Source organism: Salvia splendens, chromosome 4 (genome assembly GCF_004379255.2).
Source record: "Salvia splendens isolate huo1 chromosome 4, SspV2, whole genome shotgun sequence".
Taxonomy (NCBI): domain Eukaryota; kingdom Viridiplantae; phylum Streptophyta; class Magnoliopsida; order Lamiales; family Lamiaceae; genus Salvia; species Salvia splendens.
In genome coordinates this window covers 8,173,436-8,190,458 of record NC_056035.1, presented here as the reverse complement: position 1 = coordinate 8,190,458, position 17,023 = coordinate 8,173,436, and the positions used below count along the sequence as shown (strand labels likewise).

Genomic DNA, 17,023 nt, shown 5'->3' with positions numbered 1-17,023 from the left:
CCTTAGCCGTCTCTTATCTCGTCTCAGAGAGACGAGACGGATAAGAGACGGCGTTGCGGCCTTCCATCTCCATCCGTCTCGGAGAGATGCCCGTCCCGGAGGGACAGCTCGCGAGACGTCTCGTCACGCGCGTTGGCGACGTGGCGAGCTCCGGTTCGTCCGTAACGCCCACTCACCGGCCCGCAAGTGGGTGTCGTTTTTATCCGAAAAAATGTTTTTTTTTGTTTTTTTTTAAAATTCAGGAAAAATTCAAAAATTTAAAAAATCCCAAAAAATATACTAGCAGTTTATAAGCGTTTTTTGCAAATTTTAAAATTTTTAAGCCTCCAATCAATTCTATAAATATCAAATCATTCCCACAAATTAATCCACCATAAAAAAATATGTTTTTTTATTTAAATTATGTATTTTTAATTTTTTTAGGATTTTATTAACGAGGGTTTTAATTTTTTTAGAATTTTAAGTTGTAATTTTATTTTATTTAATGAAGTGTGTTTTTATTAATTGAATTTGTGGGAAATAAAAATAAAAAATGAAATTGAATGAACAGTTAAGGGATGAGATGGTTAGAGCATCCACTACGCATCACGCCGGCGTCCACCGACTCGTCCCGGAGCGACGAATCCGTCGCGCGACGCGTTGCAGCTCGCCGTCCCGTGTCGCCGAGACAAGCGACGGGCCGTCTCGCCACGCGCCTAGGCGACGTGGCGCGACCCGGCGTCGTGCGTGACGCCCACTCGCCGGCCCGCGAGTGGGCGTCGTCACGTGCTGACGCAATAAATATTTTTTTTTACAAAATTCGAATTTTTTAAAAATAAAAATAAAAACAAATGGAAAAAAATTCTAACGGTAATAATACCGTTTTTTTGTTTTTTTGTTTTTATTTTTTTAATTAATTTTTTTACTCTATAAATACTCCTAAACTCCCCATTTCACACACAACTACACATCTATTCTTCCTATCATCTCAATTTCCTCTCAATTTTTTATATAACAACTCAAGATGTCCGGCTACGGCAACTACGGCGGTTCCGGCGGGTGGGATCTCAACGCCTTCGGCGATTGGGAGACCATGATCAAGACACTGGGAGGTTTCGGTTCGTCAACGCCGGGGACCCAGGGTTCGGCGACGCCGGGTGGGTACCAACCACCCAATTTTGACGTTGATGCATATGCCCGTTCCTCCGCCCCGCGGTATTCGCAGGGATTATCCCAGATCAGGGAGGATTTTCCCGTTGATCCCACGCCGGGAGGTGGGCGAGGCGGTGGAGGTGGCCGAGGCCGTGTACAACCCCAGGCGGGCGAGGACGAGGAGGATGAAGAGGAAGAGGATCTAAGACCGGCATCCTTACAGCAACCTCGAAACGCTGGTGGTGTACAACGCCTGGATCACCGTCTCATACGATCCCATCGTCGGGAATCAACAACCCCGGAAGTGTTTCTGGGAAAAGGTCTGCGAGGTCTACCACCAGATAAAGCCGAAAGGCTCCCGCAAGCGCAAATATAAAATGTTCCGCTCTCACTTTGACCAAGTCGACCGACAGGTCAAAAAATTCTGCGGCATCTACTCGGCCGAAGCGGCTCCACGGCAACTAACATTTTGACATCCGCTTTGCGTGCTTACTACCAGGACACCCGTCAACAATTCAGATTTGTTGATGTTTGGCAGGCCGTGAAGGACGAGGAACGGTGGGCCGGCGGTTTCCGCTCCAGCTCGGGCTCAAACTCGAAGCGCACCAAGCATACGGAGAGTGGCCAATACTCGTCTGGTGGTGACACCGCTGAGGGCATCAGCCCACATGAGGCTGAATCGCAGGAGTTTGCTGGTACGGTCGGCGATGCTGGAGGATCTGGAGGTGGGCGTCGTCGGCCGCAAGGGACGAAGGCGGCGAAAGCGGCTAGAGCGAGGAACGGGCGAGGCGAATCAAGCCAGGCGGCCTCGGGATCGGGCTCGCAGGGAGGCTCGGACACACTTATGGCGGTGTACATGACCGCCACAATGGCGGACGTTTCCCGCTACTCGCCCTCCCAATACGCGGCCAGGTGGAACGGAGTTGTGCATATGGCAGCACGACTTGGCCTTCCGACTCCCCCTCCACCTCGACCGCCTCCGGAGGATGATTCGCCTGTGGAGTAGTTTTTTTTCCTCCAAATTTGTATTTTAAATTATGTTGTGTGTTTTTTTATGTTGTGTGTTTTTTTATGTTGTGTGTTTTTTTAATAAAGTGTGTTTTTTAATAAAGTGTGTTTGTTTTAATTGAATTGGGTTGGAAAAAAATAAAAAATGAAATTGAATGAATATTAATTTAAGGGACGGAATAAGGAACGGTTAAGGGACGGAGCGTTACAGGTTCCGTCCCTTAGTTAAGGGATGGAGGAATAAAGTACAGTGGCACCCTCAAATAGTAGTTTAAGGGACGGTTAAGGGGTGGTGGGGGGACAGCGTAGTGAATGCTCTTAAGAGACGGATAAGAGATGAAGGGTTGCATATGTTGTCTCTTAGTTAAGAGATGGAGTAAAAAATACTGTGAGGTTCATGAATAGTTAAAAGATGAGACGGTTAATAGACGGATAAGAGACCCGTATGATATGACTTTTAACCTTTTCAACTCATTACAAATTTCATTCCACGATCGAAGTGAGAGAGTCGAGCCAAGACCCAAACAAAATCAGATTCCTCACTCTCTTCTCTCTCCTTTACGCCTGTTACGGTCGCTGCTCTGCTGCTGCTTCTGGTGATATTTCTGACTGTTTGACACCTCGCCCCCATTAAAGCTATTCTCCTCCATCTATAGTCTATACCTACGCTTAGATACACAGCTCGGTGTCTTTCTCCCCTTCCCCCAATTTTTTGGAGAGAAACAGAGAATGTATGCAGAAACGGGGCTTACGTTCCCATACTTCTCTCAAGAAGCTCAGCAGTTTGATGATTTTGGCTGCTCACAAAGGCCTAATTCCTCCTTGGTAAATTATCTTATGCTTTTTTGATAATTTTTTGGGGAAAGGGTGTCAAAATATCTGAGGTTTCCACTCTTCATCTGTGTGTTAATGATCTTTTCCTCTTTTCACATTTTGTTCCACTTAATTATCTTCATTCCAAGATTTTTATGCACCCTGCCTTTTCCTGCAAGATGGATTATGCTGAAACCTTTTTTCTATTTTATTTTATGAATTGCTATTTGCTTGCTCATGTTAATTGGGGCATCTCCATGGTTCTTTTCCCTGAGTTTTTTATTACTGCTCATTTTCTCTTAAATGAAAGTTATCATGATGAATTTCGATTTGACTGCCACAAATGTTGACTTATGTAAGAGCTTAGATTAGATTTTTCTTCGAATGTGCTTTTTCAATTGGCACCATTAATGGTTAGCACCTTGAGTTCTATTTATGGTGAAAAGGGAAATTATTGGAACATAATATCACAATCATTACTTCCGTTTCTTTGAAAACCCATTAATTAGGTTATGAAATAATTTCCGACCTTTCTCATCTTTCCCAACTTCAAAAGAGTTCCTATTTTGTGAAGGTCTTCGTTTTTTCTCCTCCCCCTTCGGTACCTTTTCTTTTCACACTCTGTTGTATGCTGGTTCAAGATAGAGAAGTGAAGTGAGTGAATAAGCCTTCAATTATTGGTGGTTACTCTTGAAGCTCTGTTTTACAATGGGATTTTCTATTTCTGTTACACATTTAGCTAAAATGATCTTGATTACCCTATTTTTCATGTGCTAGAGTGTTTAAAGGCAGCTTAAAAATCAGTAGCATCTTAGTTTTTGATTCAAGTGAATTATCACATAAGTTTCTGATTGAAAAGTTAGTCCTAGTTATGAGAAATTGCACCTGCAGATACTTATAGACACCTCAATCATTGATATTAATTTTTACTTTTGGCATAGGGAGGTGTCTGAGATCTAGTAGATGACATTTTCTGGTGGCGATAACTGTAATGGAGCGAGATGAATTATCCAGCCAAGTCACCTATTTGTCTAGCTAGTTTTTGGTAACTAAGATAATATACTCCATACTTGGTATTTCTTGTAAAATTTTAACCATCTTACCATGATTTCTATTTATTAATGTTGGCTTGGCCCCAACTATAGTGAATCTTTGTCCTAACATGTGATTTAACTGGTGCCCTCGAGTTGAACTTCTGTGTCTGTTGTGGGCTTCTTCGTTTGCTTTTATAGGTTGTACTGATGCATACTAACCATCATGTTTGGACAAAAAAAGCTTATTTGCTAGATGTGTGCCTACAGCTCCACAGTTTTGGCAAACCACTAGTCATGATTGCTCATTTTTTACTCTGCTTCATGAGATATTTTTATCAAATATTTTAGTTAACTTTGAGAATTTTCCCCCCCAAATTCCTATATAGGGCATAACAAGCAGCCTCATGCAAACATCCACCATATCAGATTACAACCTGGGGGGAGAAGGTGATCTCTTCAAGGCACCTGAACCAGTAATCGGAGAACCATTAATGGCTGTGGATCCAATGACAGCTGCTATCTCAATGATCTCCTGTGGAGAAGACGTGATCTCCCCCCAGTCGCTAACAGTATCTGATATCGAGTCGTCTATTGAGAGTGGAAAGCTCATCAGTGAGGTTTTCTATGAATGCAGAAAGGATCTTTTGGCACAGCAAGGGAATGGGACGCCACTCTGTGATGCCCTGAGTATCAAGATTCCGTCTCTACAGATAGATGAGAACATTGTTGTTGACGAGAAGCTGTTTGCAGAGGGCGCACTCCAGAAAAGTCTTAGCTCGAGTTGTCTAAGACCTGTGGACGGTGTGCATGAGGCTCCACTGAGGCCAAGATTCTCGATTTCCCAGTTTTGGACTTCGGGGCTTTTAATGGGATGCGGAGAGCATTTAGCGAAGGAGACATCAAGGTAAACTCTTCTAGCAATCTTTATGCACATTTTGTTAGGACTCACTACTCTCTCATACTAAATATTGTATCATGAATCTTATATGCCAAGTAATTTGGCTTCAGAATTGGATAATGTTAGTCACATACCTAAAATGTATCTTGAAACACCTCTATATTGAATTGGGCCAGCGAATGATTCGCAATTTACCTCTGCTCGTGACTACCACACAAATTTATTGGTTGTGCAACAATGTGTATGAACTGAGAAATGGTTAGATGTTTGTGGACTCTTGGACAGGATAGGGGTGGGTGTGACTGATACTGAGTTTTTATGGCAGACTCTTGATAACGATGTTAAAACAAGTCTAGAGCAGTCCTCGGTGGTGCAACCTCGGGTTATAAGCAGCTGCCGTTCTGAAGATCGCAAGGAAAAGCTGTCTAGATACTGGAACAAGAAGTCCAAGCGAAACTTTGGAAGAAAAATCAAGGTGAGACTTATATAATCTTCCTTCATTTCCCAAAGTCTAATATTATCCATCCACCTCATATTAAATCTCACTCATATTCATCATATTCTGTCACGAAAATACATACTGAGGCAGCAAAAGACTAACTAATGACGCGTTTCGCTGCAGTATGCTTGTAGGAAAGCCTTGGCTGACAGCCAGCCTCGAATCCGCGGAAGATTTGCCAAGACGGAGGAAATGGAAAGCCCTAAGATGCAGTAATGTCTGTATTATTGATTATGGATAAGGATACGTAGAAGTGATCACCATGATCATCAACTCACCTCCCAACCTATCTTAACATCCCTCATAATGTCCATCGTGGCTAAACTAGATATGTATATACTGTTTGTTTAATGCTACACCAATACTATGTATGATTTCATCAATCTGTAGTTACAATTTCCCTTTATTATATACTCCAGATTGCTGGCTGGGAGGCTATGAGAGCGTTCTCTTCTCTTCTGGTTTTAATATTGGATTTGATTGTATATTAATCTGGTAATGTAGTTTGAGGTAGGGTTTAATAATTATACTAGGTTTAAATTTTGCACATGATTTTTTCGTAGAGATGCATGAATTTGGTTGAACCATTTTATATAAAAGCACATTGGAAGAAGAAATGGGCTCCTTATTGGGCTGTTGGGCCACAATAAAGGAATCGTCAAACGTGTATCTTCCGTGGTCCAACACGTCGTCGTTTCGATCACCATATATGCTCTGGCAGAACCGCCGCCAGATCTCAACGATAGTGATTTCGACTCAATTTGATTCTGATTACGAGCTTCGTCGTTCCAGCATCGCCACAAGGAAAGCATAATCGTTAGGGATCAATAAATGGCTAGCAAACTATGTCGAGCAATCTCATCGGCGATCTCTAGATCTAAGCTGTCCAACGCCGCGAGCTGCAGAGCCATCGCCACGACGGCGCACCTCCTGCAAAATCAGCAACCAGCAACCAAAGAGCCTGCGATTTCCGACGACAAGGAAAACATCAACAGCCATATCGATGATGAGAGGAACTTCGACTCTAAAAAAGACGGAGAAGATGACGGCGGCGACGAGTTCGTGAATAAAGGTACTGGTGAAGTCGGCGGCCCCCGCGGACCGGAACCGACTCGCTACGGCGATTGGGAGAAGAACGGTCGGTGCTCTGATTTCTGATGTTTTTGTATCCTAGTATAAAATTAGAATAAAACAGAAATTTGTGATTTCGCTCCTGCGATGTTTAATCTACTTGAGTTTGTTGATGTAACATGCTCAAATTAATTGCTGTGAAGAGCAAAATTGTTATCAATTTCAGTTATGAGATTGTTTATCTTAAAAAAGATTCCTCTACTTTCTGAATGAAAATGAACAGTTGTATACTTTTATTCACAAGCAAGATGGTTAAATGTCAAGAAGTAAAAGTGGTGGTTGTTGAGGTGGTGTACGTGGTGGAAGAAGATGAAGATAAAGATGAAGTTGAATTTGCAGAATTTGAGGCAGCGAAAGGATTGGGCGGCATAATGGGCATGGTTTGAGCTTCAAGCATCTGGATGATAAGTTTCATGGATGGCCTATCTGCAGGATACCACTGTATACACCAAAGTCCCACAATTATAAGCCTTTTCACAATATCAGTCTCCTCCACATTATCAACATGGATAGCTATATCCTCTCCCTTCTCCAGCTGATTGTACATCCACTCTGGAAAGTACACTTCCCCGCCATCCTGTCCCGCTTCTCCAAGCTCCCTTCGTCCACCAACCATGTCCAGCAACTCCATCCCGTAGCTATAGATGTCCGACTTGTACGACACCCCCAAAGTTCCTCGAGAACACCTCAGGTGCAATGTACCCTATTGTCCCCCTCGCCCCAGTCATGACAGCTTAGCCAGACCAAAATCGGCAACTTTGGGGTTGAGGTTATGGTCCAGCAAGATGTTGTGTGGCTTGATGTTGAAATGAAGGATCCTTTGTTTGCAGCCTTGGTGGAGATAATCGAGGCCTCTGGCTACCCCCAGCGCGATCTCCAGCAGCTTCTCCCACCCCACCGAGCTGCTCTGCTTGCCCGATGAGAGGTACTTGTTAAGCGAATCATTCTCCAAGAACTTGTACACTAGGGCGCGCTTGTACCCGACCAAACGCACCACATTCACGTGGTGGATGTTGCCGATGGTTCCTACCTCGTTGATGAAGTCCTCGCCATTCCCTTTGATATTGGTTAGGACTTTCACCGCTACCAGAATGTCTGTCGAGAGCTTCCCTCTGAAGACTGATCCGTAGCCTCCCTGCCCCAGTTTGTGTTTGAAACCGTCCGTGATTGTCTTGATATCAGAGTAAGTGTATCTGGTTAGCCTTCTTGCTTTGTGATCCTCTAAGAAACGCTCAGTCCTTCGCTCCTTGCTCTGTTTTCGCCTCTTTAGTGTATAGAAGTAAAATAGGGCAGCAAAAGCTAGCGCCGTGAAAACAGCAACTACTACAATTGCAATGACTGCCTTATCTGATATACTACCTTGTTTCTCGTGGTGAGATTGTTTGGGTATGTCAAAGCATTGAGGTTGGTTATTGGTATTGAACCCACAGTACTTGGCTCGGCTTTCGCAGTTGCTGCAGATGGGTTGGGGCCAATGCAGGTAGGTATCATCGACCGAATACTCTCTCTCAGCCCGTCCAAAAGCACCTCAGAGACATCAGAAACGTTGTACATTTTCACACATCTGGAGAGAGGCAGCTCGGTGACCGAAGTAGAGGATCGGTAAGCATAAACAAGGCAAGTGATCGGGCCCATTCCTTATAGTTGTCCAGCGCTCCAGAGCAATTGAAAAGCGTGCACCATAGTACATGATCTTGATGTGGAATTCGAAAGGAGAGGGAGAGGAGCTGACTTCAGGCACCCGGGCAGGGAGGCACGAAGACGCTGAGTCGGATTACTTGAGCTCTGTAGTCGATTTCATTTGCGGTAGCTTTTGCTGAAAGTGGGAGGATGATATTGCGGGCCGAGGCACGGACTGGAAATTGGAAGTCGAATTCGGTGCGGTGCTGGGGGTGGCGGACGATGGGGCTGCAGCTTGCGGGAGGGCAGTCCTGCTGGGCTGCTGCAAATCTTGGTTGCTGGATATTTAGTGAAGAAAAAGAATCATGGTGCGAGGATCTGCGAGATGTGGATGGAAATTCAGCGATGGAAGAAACAGATATTGAATAAAGGTGCATTATTTATTTATTTTTCTGACACAAAGATACAGGTAATTGCGATGGAGAAGAAGCCAATATTGACTTCAAACTAAGATTATGTCAACGGGCTCAACCTAAAAACTAATCCCATCTAAGTAATAGTGCAGTGCTAGTAGTATTTACAATTTACAGTATTAATTAACTGGAATAATTCATTAAACATTTGTGGTGTGGTAATTATTGCGGGCAAACTTATAAGTGGAATGTTGTTGATGAAGTGCACATTATTAGTAGGATATTTTTCCTTTAATTGATTAATTAATAATAAAAGGTTCAAATAACCGTGATAAGAAAACGAAAGCAGCGATTTGGCAGTCGCATATATCTTAATTTTCTAATTTCAGTTGAATCCTCAAAGCTCATTGTTGACGAGTCAACGACGCATAATTGACTTATTCGCCTATTTCTGCCCGACGCGAAAACAATTCACAGAGCTATAATAGAATGTCTGCGTATATACTATACTCTACATGATCATGTCTCTACCTCGAAAACCATTGGAAAAGGTAGAATTTTAGTTTGAATTTGTGTAAATGGGGTATTCATGGTATGAAAATGAAAATAAAATTAAAATGACTTTAAAAACGATCCTTAATAAAGCTCTTGAGGTATTAATTTTTAAATTCCATCTTTAAAATGAAAAAGGGAAATGTAACAAGTTGTTAGGGGATTGGTCATTGTGATAGCTCGTATTCACCTGCGCCGAGTGTTGAGCATCGTCACTCGCATAATCACAAGAAAGTAGAAAAGTGAAATTAAAATACCCTTTTCAACAGCTATAATTACCGTCTACAAATAATTCTTCTTTCTCCATCGTTTCACTTGAATGAACTTTTTAGTCCTTTTGGCTCTTTCTCTGTTTTTACCCACTTTTGATGGGGGTTTACTATTCTACCCTTTTCAGCAAGTTGGTTTGCATACAAGCCAATCATTTTTAAGGATAAGTCAAATATGTCCGCGCGCGAGCGTGTTTATATAACTATATATATATGTTCTCCTTCATTTGTGGACTAATATCACAGTACTACTACTACTACTACTACATCAAAGACAATTCCCAGAAAGAAAATAAAAAAATAGAATGTTGTTTGCCATCTTGATCCTTCTTCTTTTCTTAACAGCTAACTCCACAGCCCAAGACAACTGCCCTTCTTCATCTTGTGGCAATGTGAAAATTAGCTACCCTTTCCGATTGACAAGCAGCCCCAAATCTTGTGGCTACGATGACTCTGGCTCCGAGCTCGAATGCCACAACAATGAGACCATCTTCAAGGTGGGAAACGCGAGGTATATCGTCCGAGACATAAACTATGCTACATACTCCATATGGATGGTTGATCCATCCATGAACACAGCAAATGCAAATCTCTCTTCATGCCCTCTTTATCCCAACGACCTTCCTTCTTGGCCATACTTGTTCTCCCACAACTACTTCTTCGACATGAATCGCCCCGTATCCTTTTTACACTGCCTAGCTCCTGTCAGCTCTTCCAGCTATGTCGAAGCCCCCTTCTGCGGCAACAGGAGTAGCATTCTCTCCAACTCTTCCCGACTTTACAGTTACGTTGTTGAGGGAGATGGGATCGTGGAGGACTCATGCATGCTTGATCATGTGGTTTGGAGCTCCAGGGCTAAGGGCACTAGCACTATCTCCAATCCTTCTTTGGCCGGCATCTATGGCGATTTGAGCAATGGGGTGGAGCTCTCGTGGTTTATTGTTCACTGCGGAGACTGCCCAAGATTCACAGTGTGCCTCTTGGAGGACAGCCGGATCACTTGCAAACGCCAGTGCCAGGATGATGTAACAACTCTCTCACAGCAAGGTTTTCGATGTAAGTAGGCACATTTTTTTTCTAGTTATTTCTTTCAACTTTTTGTTTGCTGATGCTATTTTTTTCATATGGATTAATGCAGGTCAATTGGAGTATTGGGGATGTGAGTGATCCATCTTCTCAGATCTTCTTCTCCTGTTAAACTTTTTTTTACTTATGGAATACTCTCTTCTAACATTTTTTTTCTGGACAGTTATCTATGGAGCATATACAGTGGTTGCATATGGTAAGATTTCCAACCTTGTTTTGTTCGTCCGTAACGCCCACTCACCGGCCCGCAAGTGGGTGTCGTTTTTATCCGAAAAAATGTTTTTTTAGTTTTTTTTTAAAAAAATCAGGAAAAATTCAAAAATTTAAAAAATCCCAAAAAATATACTAGCAGTTTATAAGCGTTTTTTGCAAATTTTAAAAATTTTAAGCCTCCAATCAGTTCTATAAATATCAAATCATTCCCACAAATTAATCCACCATAAAAAATATGTTTTTTTATTTAAATTATGTATTTTAAATTTTTAGGATTTTATTAACGAGGTTTTTAATTTTTTTAGAATTTTAAGTTGTAATTTTATTTTATTTAATGAAGTGTGTTTTTATTAATTGAATTTGTTGGAAATAAAAATAAAAAATGAAATTGAATGAACAGTTAAGGGATGAGATGGTTAGAGCATCCACTATGCATCGCGCCGGCGTCCCGCGGCTCGTCCCGGAGCGACGAATCCGTCGCGCGACGCGTTGCAGCTCGCCGTCCCGTCCCGCGTCCCGTGTCGCCGAGACAAGCGACGGGCCGTCTCGCCACGCGCCTAGGCGACGTGGCGCGACCCGGCGTCGTGCGTGACGCCCACTCGCCGGCCCGCGAGTGGGCGTCGTCACGTGCTGACGCAATAAATATTTTTTTTTACAAAATTTGAATTTTTTAAAAATAAAAATAAAAATAAATGGAAAAAAAATTCTAACGGTAATAATAACGTTTTTTTGTTTTTTTTTTTTAATTTTTTTTAATTAATTTTTTTACTCTATAAATACTCCTAAACTCCCCATTTCACACACAACTACACATCTATTCTTCCTATCATCTCAATTTCCTCTCAATTTTTTATATAACAACTCAAGATGTCCGGCTACGGCAACTACGGCGGTTCCGGCTCCGGCGGGTGGGATCTCAACGCCTTCGGCGATTGGGAGACCATGATCAAGACACTGGGAGGTTCCGGTTCGTCAACGCCGGGGACCCAGGGTTCGGCGACGCCGGGTGGGTACCAACCACCCAATTTTGACGTTGATGCATATGCCCGTTCCTCCGCCCCACGGTATTCGCAGGGATTATCCCAGATCAGGGAGGATTTTCCCGTTGATCCCACGTCGGGAGGTGGGCGAGGCGGTGGAGGTGGCCGAGGCCGTGTACAACCCCAGGCGGGCGAGGACGAGGAGGATGAAGAGGATCTAAGGCCGACATCCTTACAGCAACCTCGAAACGCTGGTGGTGTACAACGCCTGGATCACCGTCTCATACGATCCCATCGTCGGGAATCAACAACCCCGGAAGTGTTTCTGGGAAAAGGTCTGCGAGGTCTACCACCAGATAAAGCCGAAAGGCTCCCGCAAGCGCAAATATAAAATGTTCCGCTCTCACTTTGACCAAGTCGACCGACATGTCAAAAAATTCTGCGGCATCTACTCGGCCGAAGCGGCTCCACGGCAACTAACATTTTGACATCCGCTTTGCGTGCTTACTACCAGGACACCCGTCAACAATTCAGATTTGTTGATGTTTGGCAGGCCGTGAAGGACGAGGAACGGTGGGCCGGCGGTTTCCGCTCCAGCTCGGGCTCAAACTCGAAGCGCACCAAGCATACGGAGAGTGGCCAATACTCGTCTGGTGGTGACACCGCTGAGGGCATCAGCCCACATGAGGCTGAATCGCAGGAGTTTGCTGGTACGGTCGGCGATGCTGGAGGATCTGGAGGTGGGCGTCGTCGGCCGCAAGGGACGAAGGCGGCGAAAGCGGCTAGAGCGAGGAACGGGCGAGGCGAATCAAGCCAGGCGGCCTCGGGATCGGGCTCGCAGGGAGGCTCGGACACACTTATGGCGGTGTACATGACCGCCACAATGGCGGACGTTTCCCGCTACTCGCCCTCCCAATACGCGGCCAGGTGGAACGGAGTTGTGCATATGGCAGCACGACTTAGCCTTCCGACTCCCCCTCCACCTCGACCGCCTCCGGAGGATGATTCGCCTGTGGAGTAGTTTTTTTCCTCCAAATTTGTATTTTAAATTATGTTGTGTGTTTTTTTATGTTGTGTGTTTTTTAATAAAGTGTGTTTTTAATAAAGTGTGTTTGTTTTAATTGAATTGGGTTGGAAAAAATAAAAAATGAAATTGAATGAATATTAATTTAAGGGACGGAATAAGGAACGGTTAAGGGACGGAGCGTTACAGGTTCCGTCCCTTAGTTAAGGGATGGAGGAATAAAGTACAGTGGCGCCCTCAAATAGTAGTTTAAGGGACGGTTAAGGGGTGGTGGGGGACAGCGTAGTGAATGCTCTTAAGAGACGGATAAGAGATGAAGGGTTGCATATGTTGTCTCTTAGTTAAGAGATGGAGTAAAAAATACTGTGAGGTTCATGAATAGTTAAGAGATGAGACGGTTAATAGACGGATAAGAGACCCGTATGATATGACTTTTAACCTTTTCAACTCATTGCAAATTTCATTCCACGATCGAAGTGAGAGAGTCGAGCCAAGACCCAAACAAAATCAAATTTCATTCCACGATCGAAGTGAGAGAGTCGAGCCAAGACCCAAACAAAATCAGATTCCTCACTCTCTTCTCTCTCCTTTACGGCTGTTACGGTCGCTGCTCTGCTGCTGCTTCTGGTGATATTTCTGACTGTTTGACACCTATAAAAAGACCTCGCCCCCATTAAAGCTATTCTCCTCCATCTATAGTCTATACCTACGCTTAGATACACAGCTCGGTGTCTTTCTCCCCTTCCCCCAATTTTTTGGAGAGAAACAGAGAATGTATGCAGAAACTGGGCTTATGTTCCCATACTTCTCTCAAGAAGCTCAGCAGTTTGATGATTTTGGCTGCTCACAAAGGCCTAATTCCTCCTTGGTAAATTATCTTATGCTTTTTTGATCATTTTTTGGGGAAAGGGTGTCAAAATATCTGAGGTTTCCACTCTTCATCTGTGTGTTAATGATCTTTTCCTCTTTTCACATTTTGTTCCACTTAATTATCTTCATTCCAAGATTTTTATGCACCCTGCCTTTTCCTGCAAGATGGATTATGCTGAAACCTTTTTTCTATTTTATTTTATGAATTGCTATTTGCTTGCTCATGTTAATTGGGGCATCTCCATGGTTCTTTTCCCTGAGTTTTTTATTACTGCTCATTTTCTCTTAAATGAAAGTTATCATGATGAATTTCGATTTGACTGCCACAAATGTTGACTTATGTAAGAGCTTAGATTAGATTTTTCTTCGAATGTGCTTTTTCAATTGGCACCATTAATGGTTAGCACCTTGAGTTCTATTTATGGTGAAAAGGGAAATTATTGGAACATAATATCACAATCATTACTTCCGTTTCTTTGAAAACCCATTAATTAGGTTATGAAATAATTTCCGACCTTTCTCATCTTTCCCAACTTCAAAAGAGTTCCTATTTTTGTGAAGGTCTTCGTTTTTTCTCCTCCCCCTTCGGTACCTTTTCTTTTCACACTCTGTTGTATGCTGGTTCAAGATAGAGAAGTGAAGTGAGTGAATAAGCCTTCAATTATTGGTGGTTACTCTTGAAGCTCTGTTTTACAATGGGATTTTCTATTTCTGTTACACATTTAGCTAAAATGATCTTGATTACCCTATTTTTCATGTGCTAGAGTGTTTAAAGGCAGCTTAAAAATCAGTAGCATCTTAGTTTTTGATTCAAGTGAATTATCACATAAGTTTCTGATTGAAAAGTTAGTCCTAGTTATGAGAAATTGCACCTGCAGATACTTATAGACACCTCAATCATTGATATTAATTTTTACTTTTGGCATAGGGAGGTGTCTGAGATCTAGTAGATGACATTTTCTGGTGGCGATAACTGTAATGGAGCGAGATGAATTATCCAGCCAAGTCACCTATTTGTCTAGCTAGTTTTTGGTAACTAAGATAATATACTCCATACTTGGTATTTCTTGTAAAATTTTAACCATCTTACCATGATTTCTATTTATTAATGTTGGCTTGGCCCCAACTATAGTGAATCTTTGTCCTAACATGTGATTTAACTGGTGCCCTCGAGTTGAACTTCTGTGTCTGTTGTGGGCTTCTTCGTTTGCTTTTATAGGTTGTACTGATGCATACTAACCATCATGTTTGGACAAAAAAAGCTTATTTGCTAGATGTGTGCCTACAGCTCCACAGTTTTGGCAAACCACTAGTCATGATTGCTCATTTTTTACTCTGCTTCATGAGATATTTTTATCAAATATTTTAGTTAACTTTGAGAATTTTCCCCCCCAAATTCCTATATAGGGCATAACAAGCAGCCTCATGCAAACATCCACCATATCAGATTACAACCTGGGGGGAGAAGGTGATCTCTTCAAGGCACCTGAACCAGTAATCGGAGAACCATTAATGGCTGTGGATCCAATGACAGCTGCTATCTCAATGATCTCCTGTGGAGAAGACGTGATCTCCCCCCAGTCGCTAACAGTATCTGATATCGAGTCGTCTATTGAGAGTGGAAAGCTCATCAGTGAGGTTTTCTATGAATGCAGAAAGGATCTTTTGGCACAGCAAGGGAATGGGACGCCACTCTGTGATGCCCTGAGTATCAAGATTCCGTCTCTACAGATAGATGAGAACATTGTTGTTGACGAGAAGCTGTTTGCAGAGGGCGCACTCCAGAAAAGTCTTAGCTCGAGTTGTCTAAGACCTGTGGACGGTGTGCATGAGGCTCCACTGAGGCCAAGATTTCTCGATTTCCCAGTTTTGGACTTCGGGGCTTTTAATGGGATGCGGAGAGCATTTAGCGAAGGAGACATCAAGGTAAACTCTTCTAGCAATCTTTATGCACATTTTGTTAGGACTCACTACTCTCTCATACTAAATATTGTATCATGAATCTTATATGCCAAGTAATTTGGCTTCAGAATTGGATAATGTTAGTCACATACCTAAAATGTATCTTGAAACACCTCTATATTGAATTGGGCCAGCGAATGATTCGCAATTTACCTCTGCTCGTGACTACCACACAAATTTATTGGTTGTGCAACAATGTGTATGAACTGAGAAATGGTTAGATGTTTGTGGACTCTTGGACAGGATAGGGGTGGGTGTGACTGATACTGAGTTTTTATGGCAGACTCTTGATAACGATGTTAAAACAAGTCTAGAGCAGTCCTCGGTGGTGCAACCTCGGGTTATAAGCAGCTGCCGTTCTGAAGATCGCAAGGAAAAGCTGTCTAGATACTGGAACAAGAAGTCCAAGCGAAACTTTGGAAGAAAAATCAAGGTGAGACTTATATAATCTTCCTTCATTTCCCAAAGTCTAATATTATCCATCCACCTCATATTAAATCTCACTCATATTCATCATATTCTGTCACGAAAATACATACTGAGGCAGCAAAAGACTAACTAATGACGCGTTTCGCTGCAGTATGCTTGTAGGAAAGCCTTGGCTGACAGCCAGCCTCGAATCCGCGGAAGATTTGCCAAGACGGAGGAAATGGAAAGCCCTAAGATGCAGTAATGTCTGTATTATTGATTATGGATAAGGATACGTAGAAGTGATCACCATGATCATCAACTCACCTCCCAACCTATCTTAACATCCCTCATAATGTCCATCGTGGCTAAACTAGATATGTATATACTGTTTGTTTAATGCTACACCAATACTATGTATGATTTCATCAATCTGTAGTTACAATTTCCCTTTATTATATACTCCAGATTGCTGGCTGGGAGGCTATGAGAGCGTTCTCTTCTCTTCTGGTTTTAATATTGGATTTGATTGTATATTAATCTGGTAATGTAGTTTGAGGTAGGGTTTAATAATTATACTAGGTTTAAATTTTGCACATGATTTTTTCGTAGAGATGCATGAATTTGGTTGAACCATTTTATATAAAAGCACATTGGAAGAAGAAATGGGCTCCTTATTGGGCTGTTGGGCCACAATAAAGGAATCGTCAAACGTGTATCTTCCGTGGTCCAACACGTCGTCGTTTCGATCACCATATATGCTCTGGCAGAACCGCCGCCAGATCTCAACGATAGTGATTTCGACTCAATTTGATTCTGATTACGAGCTTCGTCGTTCCAGCATCGCCACAAGGAAAGCATAATCGTTAGGGATCAATAAATGGCTAGCAAACTATGTCGAGCAATCTCATCGGCGATCTCTAGATCTAAGCTGTCCAACGCCGCGAGCTGCAGAGCCATCGCCACGACGGCGCACCTCCTGCAAAATCAGCAACCAGCAACCAAAGAGCCTGCGATTTCCGACGACAAGGAAAACATCAACAGCCATATCGATGATGAGAGGAACTTCGACTCTAAAAAAGACGGAGAAGATGACGGCGGCGACGAGTTCG

At 42.8% G+C, this 17,023-nt stretch overlaps 2 protein-coding genes and 2 pseudogenes across 5 annotated transcripts; 3 read left to right on the top strand and 1 right to left on the bottom strand.

The window, feature by feature from the left end:
• Window positions 1–2,646: 2,646 nt before the first annotated feature.
• On the top strand, window positions 2,647–5,811 carry LOC121798325 (annotated as a pseudogene).
• A 913-nt stretch (window positions 5,812–6,724) lies between these two features.
• LOC121800591 lies at window positions 6,725–9,406 on the bottom strand (annotated as a pseudogene).
• Window positions 9,407–9,631: 225 nt separating this feature from the next.
• LOC121800590 lies at window positions 9,632–10,742 on the top strand. The gene is made up of 3 exons (XM_042200132.1): window positions 9,632–10,424; window positions 10,507–10,527; window positions 10,618–10,742. The coding sequence occupies exons 1-3, from the start codon at window positions 9,674–9,676 to the stop codon at window positions 10,740–10,742; spliced, it is 897 nt and encodes a 298-aa protein (XP_042056066.1). The 5' UTR covers window positions 9,632–9,673.
• A 2,407-nt stretch (window positions 10,743–13,149) lies between these two features.
• LOC121798324 (zinc finger protein CONSTANS-LIKE 9-like) lies at window positions 13,150–16,388 on the top strand. 4 transcript variants are annotated; one of them, XM_042197263.1, is made up of 5 exons: window positions 13,150–13,539; window positions 14,470–14,573; window positions 14,949–15,467; window positions 15,787–15,936; window positions 16,084–16,388. In XM_042197263.1, exons 3-5 carry the CDS (start codon window positions 14,967–14,969, stop codon window positions 16,174–16,176), a joined length of 744 nt encoding a protein of 247 aa, XP_042053197.1. In that variant the 5' UTR covers window positions 13,150–13,539; window positions 14,470–14,573; window positions 14,949–14,966; the 3' UTR covers window positions 16,177–16,388. The 4 variants fall into 4 exon arrangements, with proteins under 4 accessions (XP_042053197.1, XP_042053196.1, XP_042053199.1 ...); XM_042197264.1 differs by lacking the exon at window positions 13,150–13,539 and adding an exon at window positions 13,642–14,182; XM_042197262.1 differs by lacking the exon at window positions 14,470–14,573 and having other exon boundaries at window positions 13,151–13,539.
• Window positions 16,389–17,023: the final 635 nt, after the last annotated feature.

Excerpts from the sequence above, each read along its gene's own strand:
- LOC121800590 (XM_042200132.1), top strand. The coding sequence starts at position 9,674 with ATGTTGTTTGCCATCTTGATCCTTCTTCTTTTCTTAACAGCTAACTCC. Across the intron at positions 10,425-10,506 it reads CTCACAGCAAGGTTTTCGAT|GTCAATTGGAGTATTGGGGA; the intron begins GTAAGTAGGCAC and ends GGATTAATGCAG. Across the intron at positions 10,528-10,617 it reads TCAATTGGAGTATTGGGGAT|TTATCTATGGAGCATATACA; the intron begins GTGAGTGATCCA and ends TTTTCTGGACAG.
- LOC121798324 (XM_042197262.1), top strand. The coding sequence starts at position 13,444 with ATGTATGCAGAAACTGGGCTTATGTTCCCATACTTCTCTCAAGAAGCT. Across the intron at positions 13,540-14,948 it reads AAAGGCCTAATTCCTCCTTG|GGCATAACAAGCAGCCTCAT; the intron begins GTAAATTATCTT and ends ATTCCTATATAG. Across the intron at positions 15,468-15,786 it reads TTAGCGAAGGAGACATCAAG|ACTCTTGATAACGATGTTAA; the intron begins GTAAACTCTTCT and ends TTTTTATGGCAG.